This window comes from Carcharhinus amblyrhynchos, chromosome 3 (genome assembly GCF_965287045.1).
Source record: "Carcharhinus amblyrhynchos chromosome 3, sCarAmb.v2.hapA, whole genome shotgun sequence".
NCBI lineage: Eukaryota > Metazoa > Chordata > Chondrichthyes > Carcharhiniformes > Carcharhinidae > Carcharhinus > Carcharhinus amblyrhynchos.
In genome coordinates, this window is record NC_137326.1 from 76,181,601 (window position 1) to 76,194,039 (window position 12,439).

The 12,439-nt window shown below is 42.3% G+C and overlaps 1 protein-coding gene across 28 annotated transcripts in view; it reads left to right on the plus strand.

The window, feature by feature from the left end:
* kif1aa (kinesin family member 1Aa) overlaps window positions 1–12,439 on the plus strand; it is a 291,200-nt gene that overhangs the window by 124,255 nt on the left and 154,506 nt on the right. For 18 of the 28 annotated variants that reach the window (XM_080185350.1, XM_080185352.1, XM_080185353.1 and 15 more), the window contains 2 exons: window positions 11,074–11,285; window positions 12,066–12,145. In XM_080185350.1, coding sequence (XP_080041476.1) covers window positions 11,074–11,285; window positions 12,066–12,145 — 292 coding nt within the window. The remainder of the gene's footprint in view (window positions 1–11,073; window positions 11,286–12,065; window positions 12,146–12,439) is intronic. The other 10 variants (XM_080185358.1, XM_080185360.1, XM_080185362.1 and 7 more) reach the window with 1 other exon arrangement.

Genomic DNA, 12,439 nt, shown 5'->3' on the forward strand with positions numbered 1-12,439 from the left:
CTTTTCCCTCCTTACGGATGCTACCAGATTTGCTGAGATTTTACAGCAATTTCTCTTTTGGCTTCCACAACTTCCTGGGATAAAGAATTCCAACGATTCACCATTTCTTTGAGAGAAGAAGTTCTCACTCAAATCCTTTGTAAATGAGCTCCCCCTTATTGTGCATGCTGGTCCTACGCTCTCCATGGGTAGAAACATCCTGCCAATATTCACCCCGTCTAACTTCCGAAGCATCATATATGTTTCAATCATATCACATCTTGTTCTTCTGAACATATCTAACCTGTTTAATCTTTCCTCATTTGGCAGTCCCTCCATGCCCAGGATTATCCGCTAAACCTCTTCTGAACTGCCTCCAGTGATGTATCTTAAGTAAGGGGACCAAAACTGTACACAGTACATAACATAAGAACATAAGAAAAAGGAGCAGGAGTAGGCCATCTAGCCCTTCGAGCCTGCCCTGCCATTCAGTAAGATCATGGCTGATCTGAAGTGGATCAGTTCCACTTTCCTGCTTTCTCCCCATAACCCTTAATTCCCTTGTCTATCAGAAATCTATCTACCCGTGACTTAAATATATTCAGCGAGGTAGCCTCCACCACTTCAATGGGCAGAGAACTCCAGAGATTCACCACCCTTTGAGTGAAGAAGTTCCTCCTCAACTCTGTTCTAAGCTGCCCCCCCCCCGCCTTATTTTGAGGCTGTGCCCTCTAGTTCTGCTATCCTTTCTAAGTGGGAAGAATCTCTCTACCTCTACCCTATCCATACCCTTCATTATCTTGTAAGTCTCTATAAGATCCCCCCTCATCCTTCTAAACTCTAACGAGTACAGGCCCAGTCTATTCAATCTCCCCTCATAAGCTAACCAATCTCTCCTCATAAGCTAACCGAATTCTATTCTATGCTAACCGTATTCTAAATGTGGCCTTCCTAGTACCTTGTACAATTCCAGCAACATCTCTTTTACACTCCATTCCCTTTTGAAATAAAAGCCAGCATTCCATTTGCCTCCCCTATTACCTTCTGTACCTGTATGATAGCTTTTTGAGCTTCATGAACAGGGAACCCCAAATCCCTTTATGCTACAGCTTTCTGCAGTCCTTTTCCATTTAAATAATAACCTGCCATCTCATTCTTTCTTCCAAAATGAACAATTTCACATTTTCTAATTTTCTGCCCACTCATTCAACCTGTAAGTATCACTCTGTAAACTATTTCTATCCTTCTTCCAACCTGCTTTCCCTCCTATCTATAGTGCACTCTGTTTCTTCCTCTAAATCATAATTTTTTTATTATTCATTCATGGGACGTGGGAATTGATGGCTGATCAGCATTTATTGCCCATTCCTAGTTGCCTGAGGGCAGTTGAGAGTCAACTTGTGGTTCTGGAGTCACATGTCGGCAGACCAGCAGTTTTCCTTCTCTAAAGGACATCCAACAATCAACAATAGTTTCATGGTCATCAGTAGATTCTTAATTCTAGATACTTTTTATTGAATTCAAATTCCACCATCTTCCATGATGGATTTTGAACCTGGGTCCCCAGAACATTAGCTGTTTCTAGATTAATCATCTAGTGATATTACTACTAGGCCATCGCCTCTCTTTCATAATATGTATTATGAAGAGCTGCGGTACTCCACTGGTAACTGCCCTTCAATCTGAGAAAGCCCCCTTTTCAATACTCGTTGCTTCCTGTTAATTAGCTAATCCTCCATTCATGCCAGAATATTACCTTCAGCACATGAGCTTCTATCTTGCCTTATATGTGGCACCTTATCAAATAACTTTGGAAAATCCAAATATATAACATCAACTGGTTTCATCAACTGGTAACATCTTGTTGCAACTGTACAGGGCACTGATGAGGCTGCAACTGGAGTACTGTGTGCAGTTTTGGTCTTGGCATTTGCAAAAGGATATATTGGCCTTGGAGGGAGTACAGAGAAGGATCACCAGGCTGAAAGCGGAGATGAGGGGGTTAGCTAATGAAGAGAGATTGAATAGACTGGGTCTGTACTCGTTAGAGTTTAGAAGGCTGAGGGGGGATCTTATAGAGACTTACAAGATAATGAAGGGGCTAGATAGGGTAGAGGTAGAGAGATTCTTCCCACTTAGAAAGGATAGCAGAACTAGAGGGCACAGCTTCAAAATAAGAGGAGGGGGCAGTTTAGAACAGAGTTGAGGAGGAACTTCTTCACTCAAAGGGTGGTGAATCTCTGGAATTCTCTGCCCATTGAAGTGGTGGAGGCTACCTCGCTAAATATATTTAAGTCACGGGTAGATAGATTTCTGATAGACAAGGGAATTAAGGGTTATGGGGAGAAAGCAGGGAAGTGGAACTGATCCACTTCAGATCAGCCATGATCTTATTGAATAGCGGGGCAGGCTCGAAAGGCTAGATGGCCTACTCCTGCTCCTATTTCTTATGTTCTTATGGTTCTCCTATATCTACTCTGGCTGATATGTCCTCAAAGAACTCTAGTAAATTTGTCAGACATGATTTGCCCTTCATGAAATCATACTGACTCTGCTTGATCAGATTATGACTTTCCAAATGCATGCTATTCTCTCCTTAATAATCAATTCTAATATTTTTCCGATAATGGAAGTTAGACTGCCTGGACTGTAGTTTGCTGCATTTTGCCTCCTACCCTTTTTGAACAAAGGTACCACAGCGGCAGTTTTCCAATCCTTTGGCACAGTTTCAGAATTCAAGGATTTTTGGAAAATGGCTACCAATGCATCCACAATCTATGTAGCTACTTCCTTTAAGATCCTGGGGTGCAAACCATCAGGTCCAGGGGACTTGTCAGCCTTTAACCCCATTAGTTTGCCTAAAATTAATTCTTTGGTGATGCCTGTATTTAATTCCTCCCCTTTATTTTTACTGTTTCTGGGATATTTGTAATATCCTCTACAGTGAAGATCGATGTAATGTGTATATATGGGTCTCAGTACCTGGCATGTGGTATCTATGTGTGTATCTCTCTCTCTCTGTCCACACCTGGTATATAGCATGCATGTGTCTCAGTTTTTGGTGTGTGTGTGTGTGTGAGTGTGTGTTTGTTTGTGTTGTGTGTGCCCTAGTACCTGGCATGCGTAGAATCATAGGATGGTTATAGAACAGAATGAGGCCATTCGGTCCTTGATGTCTGTGCTGATTCTTTGCAAAGCACCTAGTCTGGCCTTGCTACCCTTTTCTCTGTAGTCCTGCAATTGTTTTCTCTTCAGACAATTTTTCAGTACGCTCTGAAAGCCAGATTGAATCTGCTTCTACCACACTCCCAAGCAGTACTTTCTAGATCCCAACTGCTTGTTAGGTAAAAATGTTTTTCCTCCTATCTACATTGACTTTTTTGCTGATTGCCTTCGCTTGCATTTGTTTGCTTCTCCACCAACCCACCAATGGGAACACTTTTTTCCTTCCTTCTATTTAGACTACTCATGATTTTGAAAACCTCCACCAAATCTTTTCTCAACCTTCTTGAAAAGGAACAACCCCAGCTTCTCCATTTTATTCATATAATTGAAGTCATAGAATCTCTACAGCGCTGAAGAGGATATTTGGCCCAATGAGTCTGCACTAACTCTCTGACAGAGTATTTTACCAGACCCTCTCCTCTACCCTATCCTTGTAATCCCACTCATTTACCATGGCTAATCTCATCTAACCTACACATTCTGGACACCAAGAGACAATTTAGCTTGGCCGATCCACCCAACCTGCACATCTTTTAACTGTGGAAGGAAACAGGAGCATCCGAAGGAAAGAGGCAGAGGCAGGCAGAATGTACAAAGTCCACAGTCATCCACGGCTGAAGTTGAACCTGGGTTCTTGGAGCTGTGAAGTAACAGTGCCAACCACTGTGTTACCATGCTGCCCCCTCACCCCTTGAATAATTTTCATAAATCTTTTCTGTGCCCCCACTAAAAGCTTCACATCCTTCCTAAATGAAAAGCATTGCACTGACCGTGACTAACAAATGCTCAGTCGCAGGCAGCTATTATTGAACTAACTTTATTTATACCTCCCCAACAGAAAGGACAGCAGAGAATGCAATGTGATATAATGCTCAAATATTTCAATATACTACATTAAAGTCTGGTGCTCAGGATAAAATACACCAGTTGAGGCTGAACCAATTTTTTACAAAGGTTCATCATAATTTTTTTCCTTCTGTATTCTATGCCTCTATTTATAAAGGCCAGGATCCTGTATTCTTATTAACCACTTCCTCAGTCTACCTTGCCAAATTCAGTGATTTGTGCAGCTATACCCCAGGTCCTCTGTTCTTGTACCCCTTTTAGAATTATATCTTTTATTTTATATTGCACCTTCTATTTTGTCCCATCAAAATGGATCACTTCACTGCAATAAATTACATTTGCCACATGTCTGCTCAGCCTACTAAACCATCTGTCTCCTATTGCTATTTATCACTATCCGCCTCACAATTCATAATACTTGCAAGTTTGACATTCTCTTCAAATTTTGAAACTGTGTCTTGTAAACCCATTAATATATGTCATAGTCCAGTTCCTGGGGAACCCCACTGGATGCCTTCCTCTGATCTGAGAAGCAACCATTCACCACAACTGTGTTTCCTGTCACTCAGCTATCTTCCTAAACCATTCTGCCACTGCCCTTTTGATTCATGGGTTCAACTTGCTGGCAATTATGTGGCATTTATCAAACGCCTTTTGGAAATCCAACGTCAACTGCATTTTCTTCATCAAACCTCTCAGATACGTCATTTTTAAAAACTCAATCAAGTTGTTTAAACATGACTTGTCTCTGACAAATCTCTGCTGCTTTTCCTTACCACACTTGTCCAAGTGATAATTTTCTACTGAGTTATTGGGTGGGATTTTATGGCCTTGCTTGGGCGAGACTGGAAATTCCCACCTAAGGTCAATGGAGATTTCTGTTGTTGGACCCTTGCCCGCATCGATTCCTTGACAGACGAGGTGGTAAGAGTACCGGCCAGGATCTCTAAAAGTTTTTCCATCACCAAGGCTAAACTGACTGGCCTATAGTTGCTGGGTGTTCCACCCCCTTTTGAACAAGGTTGCAACTTTTGCAGTTCTCTGGAACCATGTCTCTGTGTCTAGGAGGACTGAAAGATTATGGCCACAGTGCCTCTGTAATATCTTCCTGTATTTCCCTCAGTGTCCTCAGATGCACCCCATGCAGATCTGATGAATTACCTACTTTTAAGCACAGCCAGCCATTCAAAAGCCTCCACCGTATCACATTCTTAGGCCATACAGTGTCTCAACCACATCCTCTTTCTTGCCCTTCACGTCAATGGGATCTTCCGGTGCTACCAGTGTTAATGGAGATTTCAGTGGCTGACCAGCCCAGCTGTGGAGGGGATTTGTGTGCGTGTCTGTGTTTGCTTGTATCTGTGTGTGTGTGTGTGTGTGTGTGAGTTTGATGGTCAGTTGAGTTTGCTTGTGTGTGTGTGTGTGTGTGTGTGCGCACGCGCGCATTTGCTTGTGCGTGTGGTGTGATTGATACTGTCACAGAGACCTAACGGCTGTGGTCTTGAAGTTATGGGTGTAATGTCCACCACATATAGTTTCTACACAGAAGGTTGAATTATCCTTGATGAAAAATGACCAACAGTGAACCTGATAACATAACAATGGATCTGTGTGTAGTGTAACAACTTAAATTTAATAGAAAACTCATGACGTGCCATCCCACAATTGTCAGGGCTAGAATTGCAACATATAAATGACACATTTTATAAAGATATCAAAGGAAATACGTTCAGTTCTATGAGGAAAGGACAGAGTCCCCAGAAGGAAAAACAGTAAAACAGAGAAATAAGAAGACTGGTCTGAACTATTTTTTTCCATCTTAGGTGCAATGGGTTGAATGGCCTCCTGCCTGCTGTATGATTCTATGATTTGACTTCTTCTCTTGCCATTGTTGACCAGACTACTGCACAGTTGCACTGGCTTCTCAGAATGCTTTCTCTCATGCTGTGATGACAGGCTTTTGCATTGCTACACTTGCTACATGCTCAATGACCACTCCCCATCACACAATGTGCCTTGTATCCTATGACACAACTCCTGCATAATTCTGTTTGCATATGCTTGTGTAGTGTACTGTTAGACAAACAAAAGGTTTACAGATTTTTAACCCAAGTACCGACTCACCCTATAAATGAAATTTGATATCCTTCACTTCCCAACCAGTTGGTGTGATTTGGGCTTGTGCCTTTTTCTCTTTCATTTTTCATTGTCCCTCTCTTGAACCACTGACTCTTGCTGAAGAAGAGAAAGGGTATTTTGAAGTGAATTCTGAATCTGCTCTTTTTAGAAAAAGATCCTGAAAATAATATATATGGTGTACGATTGTCAATGTTCAAAGGATTTTGATCTACAAGCAGTTTGTTACGTTGAGAATGTACATTGAAAATTTGTTGTAAAGGTATAAATCAGAATTAGTGACATGAAAAGCCAGGCACAACAACAGCAACTTGCATTTATGTAGTGCCTTTAATCCAGGAAAACATCCCAAGGCATTTCACAGGAGTGTAATCAAATTCAATTTAATACCTGGTCAAAAAGAGGAGAGAAAATGATGAAAAGGTTGATCAAGAAGGTAGGTTTTAAGGAATGACAGAGATGGAGGGTTTAGGTAGGAAATTTCAGAGTTTAGGACCTCACAGCTGAAGGCATGGCCTCTACTGGCAGAGCTATGAAAATTGGGGAATTGGACGACAGAGATCTGGGAGGGTTGTAGAACCAAACCACCCTGCAGCTGTGTAGGGCATTGGTGAGGCCGCAGCTGGAGTACTGTGTGCAGTTTTGGGCGCCGCACCTGCGCAGATATTTTGGCCTTGGAGGGAGTGCAGAGGAGATTTACTAGGCTGATACCGGAGTTGAGGGGGTTGAGCTATGAGGAGAGGCTGAATAAACTAGGCTTGTACTCGTTAGAGTTTAGAAGAATGAGGAGAGATCTCATTGAGACGTATAAGATGATGAATGGGATGGATAGGATAGAGGTGGAGAGACTCTTCCCGCTCAAAAAAGACAGTAGGACTAGGGGGCACAGCCTCAAGATAAAGGGGGGGGGCGGTTTAGAACGGAGTTGAGGAGGAACTTCTTCACTCAAAGGGTGGTGAATCTCTGGAATTCTCTGCCCTTTGAAGTGGTGGAGGCTGCCTCGCTAAATATTTTTAAGATGCGGGTTGATGGGTTTTTGATAAGAGAGGGGATTAAGGGTTATGGAGAGAGGGCGGGAAAGTGGAACTGAGCCACGACAGATCAGCCATGATCTTATTGAATGGCGGGGCAGGCTCGAAGGGCTAGATGGCCTACTCCTCCTATTTCTTATGTTCTTATGTTCTAATGACAAACGCACACTTATCCTGCTTGAAAACCTCAGAACAGAACACAGAAGGTCTGCTGTTAAGCCTTTTCCCGAGAGGGTTAGCGCACTTTTGTCCCTCTTATGCTGCTGCAATGCTTCTGCTGTGCATCGCCTTCCTGCTGTGTGAGTGTGTGCGTGTATGTGCTCCACTTTTGTCTTTCTTGCTGTCTATGTTTAATGTCAATGTTGTTTACATAGAACGCAGTGTATGTTTACTGAATTTCACTCAGTCACAACTGACATGCACAGCACAGTTGCTTGCCGTTGGTGGATTTTGATACTACAGGGGTTTTTCAGGCAAGCTGGATTGGACATCTGGTTCAGGTCTAGAGAATCACACTGTACCCTGGCTGTTACTGACACTACAGGGTCACAGACACACAGCCTGATGATCGATTCACTGATCTGCTGTTGGGTTGAGGGCTCCTGATTCTGCACAGTAGATATGGAGAGATTGGACTTGGATTCTCAAAATGGGGATAATGCACCCAATGGAAATGGAGAGTTATGGTGGGAAGGGATTGGGAAAGTGCAATGGTATGAGACGTGGGCTCAGTGTTCTCAAACCTGAGCAACAAACTGATGATCAGATTGAATCTGTGCTAATGTAGCGCACCTTGTAGGAGAACGTCCCAGAGTGCTTCCCAGCTACTAATCCACTGGGAAGCTGTTAATTAGACACCCGTAGCTACCTATTTGGGCACTGCAAGATCCCACAGACAACTAGTGAATGAGAATTTAGGTGGTGGAATCAAGGGACATGTTGATCGGGAGAAGTTTTCAAATTGAAAGTTTGCATCATGTTAACAGGTAGATGAAGTCTTTTTTAACATGTCAAATGGCATCTCTGATAATGCAGCATTCCTTCAGTACCATGCTGTATCAACTAAGGTTTTGATCTTCAGTATTCTATCTAGGCATTTAACTAGTCAGCAGCCAGTGGAGATGAAGCTGCATTTTGTGCTTTCTCACCTCTCAGACCTTGGCTAGACTTACACAATGATGAGATATACTCATACACAGGTCAAATATAAGAAAACACATGCAAGAGATTGGCACACACAAAGGAAAACATACATATATAGGAACTAATATGCATGGTACATTTACATACTCAGGACATAGACTCAAACATGAAGCACACACACTTAAAGGACATTCATGCATGTGCAATAGACATGTGCAATGAAGAAAGACCCCTGCAAAGAATGTACACATATATGGAACACAGACACACACAGCACACAAGATGCATGTGCAGAAGGAACATGTTCACAGGTCATGGGCATATAAAACACATAGATGTTTCTGAACATGGGACAGACATATGAAGAACAAACGGGGGGGTTCAAACATATGTAGTATAAACATGCATACTTACATGAGACATGGATCATACAAGGCACATGTATATACAGTCACAAGGCAGGCGAATTGGGAGCACACACATAGTTTGTTCATTTAACTGGAGTACATTGAGTAACATGGCGACTCACAAACTCAAGAGGGATATATATTCAAGAGCAACGAGCCTAAATCTGATATACACAGAACAGATATGTACGTAAGGTACAAATACGTGCATGAACCAGAGCCTTGTGGCGCACACACAGTGAGACACATACACATGGTGCACAGATGACGTGAAATACACACAAGTACAAAGAGCAGATACACACGTGGAGTGCATGCAGGCAAACATACAAACATACGTGGTGCATGCATGTACACTATATACATGGGACATTCACATATTCAGGTATGCATACACACATGCGATACACTCATGGGGAGTGCCCACATTTTCACTTACATGTAAAGATGTATGCCATGCAACACGTGCAGAATATACATATCTGTATGTGCACATAAGTAGAGTATAACATATACAGGGGATAGACATGCATAAGGTACCCACCTACAGGGGTACATAAATATGTTTGGACTCCAAAGCAGGGCACATAAAAAATGTGTGGGGCACTAGAATGCATACAAATATTTATGTGCACAGGATGAGCTCATGTAATGTGGTAAAGAGCAATAAAGCTGTGCGTTAGGCAGGGAAAAGAAGATTCTTGAAATACATTTAGAAAACTGGATGCAATGGAAAAAGAATACCCTTGAATAGAGTGGGCCTGCATACTCTCTGCAGTTTAGGCGAATGAGAGGCGATCTCATTGTAACATAAGTCACAAGGGCTTCACAGGGAGATTCTGAGAGACTATTTCCCCAGACTGGACAGTGTAAAATCAGGATGCAAAGTCTGAGGATGAGGAACTAGCCATTTCAGACTGAGATGGATAAATTTCTTCACTAAAAGGGTTTGTGAATTTTTGGAATTTCCAGGAACTGTAGATGTTCAGTCATTAGGAATATTTGGCATAACCATTGATAGAGCTCTAATGGAAGCAAGGGACATGGGGTGGAGCACTAGCATGGAGTTGAGGCTAAGGATCACATTAAATTATTGTGGAGCATACTCAAAGAGCATTATGGCCTATCCCTACTAATATTATGTTCTCTGGGGAGTAGAATCTAAACTTCATTGGCATTTGTACTCCCAGAACTTTGTTCTTTGTACTAGCAGAAGGGTTCTGTCCTTATAATCTTTCAGAATATCAGTGTTTTCACATAAAGGATTCAGCAGCCACTGAGTGCAACAGGACTCATTGCTGTGCTGACAGTCTGTGCAAGTCTTTGTCACAACACCCACCCCTTCTTGTAATTCCTAGTGAAGTACAATGCAGCGTTTCTGGCCTAGCTTTGCAGCACTGATGTTTTGGGCCTATCTTAGGAGTTGATCTTGGGAACGTCGTGGTCTGTATGTCTCAATATCACCAGAAGAGTGTAATCACCACCTGGAGACATTCAGAAATCTGCTCACGGGAATAATTATATATGAGAACCTAACGACATGTAGGGCTGCTTGACAACTGTGGCTTCAGAAGTAAAACATTTTGGCCATGACCCAAGATTACATAATAGCCCCTAAACCACTTCTAGTGAAATATCCCTCTTAATCCAGTTGATCTAATCAGTCTGGTCTTGTTGATATAGCGTACCTTGTGATTTCCTGAGAACTACAGCCAGGTTCTTGGGAAGTTGATGCTTCATAAGCGGGTGAGTTAACCTCAGTGATCAATTTGTCCTCCAGGCTTCTTACTTCTGTGGTCTTCTACCCTCACACTCTCTATGATTGGTATTACATCGGTGCATAAATGGTGATGGCAGAAGGTCAGCAGAGAAGTGGACAGGGCACCCATGGTGGTGAATATCTGAATCATAACAGAGTTATAATTCAGACAGTAAAGAACTCAGGGGGAGTGAGCAAAAGAGAACACAAATGGGCAGTGCCAAGTAAATGGTAACTGTGGTATTTTTCTCTTACCGGATAGATCAGCAATTTGCCAAAGAAAATTTCTGTGTTAATGAGTGACCATTCTAAGTTGTCAGAAGCCATCAAAATCCACCAACAATGAGCATGTCTTAACTGTTTGGGGTCACCAGCTTGACTCCTCAAGCACTGATTCATTTTACACACGTTCATGGTGTCTGTCTGCTTTCTAACATATATTTCTCACCCTGATTTAGTTCATTTTGCCCAACTTTCATTTTTGTTTCTTTCCTTTTCCTTCTCTCTTTCTCTCCTTCTGTTCCCTTCCTCCCGCTTCCTTCCGTAGACGTGAACGATTTAGAGAATAATAATCGTAACCGCAGAATAGCAGCTGTCAATCAACGAGCTGACAATTTCTCCACAGTGTCCGGAATGGTGGCTGGAGTGAGCCCCTCACCATCGCTTTCCGCTCTGTCTAGCCGCGCGGGGTCTGTGTCCAGCCTGCATGACCGCCTTATGATTGCCCCCGGCAGTGAAGAAGCCATTGAACGACTGAAGGTAAACATTTTCAAACTGTGACGATAGGAAAGGAAAGAAAAGGGAAATTGGAAATGCCAAAAATCATGTTAAATGTTTAAATTATTAATTTGAATGGTTATTGAAGTTGGAAAGATGTAAAGTAGACTTAGTGAAGTTTTCTAATTCAGTCAGTAGCCAAAGGCCTGCAAGTAGCAACCTGTCTGTTTTATTGGTGGCTTCGCTTGAAAACCCCTTCATTGGGGCCTTTAATAAATGCTGCAGCTATTGTTAATTCCAGCTTACCTTTGAGCCTTCACCTTGTGATATCCTATGTAATAACTTTTGACATGTTTTGCACCAGGTGTTTAAACAGCCAGGACATGGCACTCAATTATCAGCATGGCTAAAGCAACATCTTGGCTGATCAACTACCATACTGCATTTGGTCAATCTGCCCAGAGTAGTGCCTGGGATCCATATATGCTTTGAGGAGGCAGCCCACTGAGACAGTGGAAATAGCAGAACTCCATTGGTGAAGCGGATTGATCATTCCTTTTTAAATAACGCAATGGGAAACCATCTGTGGACTTCATTTAGGGTATCTCCTAACTCATTGTAATGTATGTTTGAACAGGAGTCTTTCCTCCAAGAAAATGAGCTTCACAACAGCTGCCACACTAAATGTTAGTCCTACTGTCTTGTTACATGAGAAATGTTGGTCTCCCTACCTTTCAGACAGCAGCTACCTCCTGGCCTCTTTCAGGTTAGTTTTCAAAGAGCATCCACTGATGTACATTAAACTCTGCATCATGTCAACAGGAGACAGAGAAGATCATTGCTGAGCTGAATGAAACATGGGAGGAGAAACTTCGCAGAACAGAAGCCATAAGGATGGAGAGGTAAATACAATTTTAATCTCACTCCAGAATCTGCTGTAAAAAGAGGTATGTGTTTAAGACCTCATGCGAGCTTCATTATTCAACTCCTGATTCCTTAGTTGGTATGGGTAGTGCATAAACAAACCATGTTGACCAGAAGCTCCAGTTAGCTTCCATGGTTTTGCTGAATTAATTGATCATGCTCAGGGAACAGCTATTGTGCCAAACTTGATAATATTCTGTACCTGGCCTTAAATTTAAGGTCATCTCTCCAAAGCCTATTGCTATGGAGATTAGGACATTTGCATTACAGCA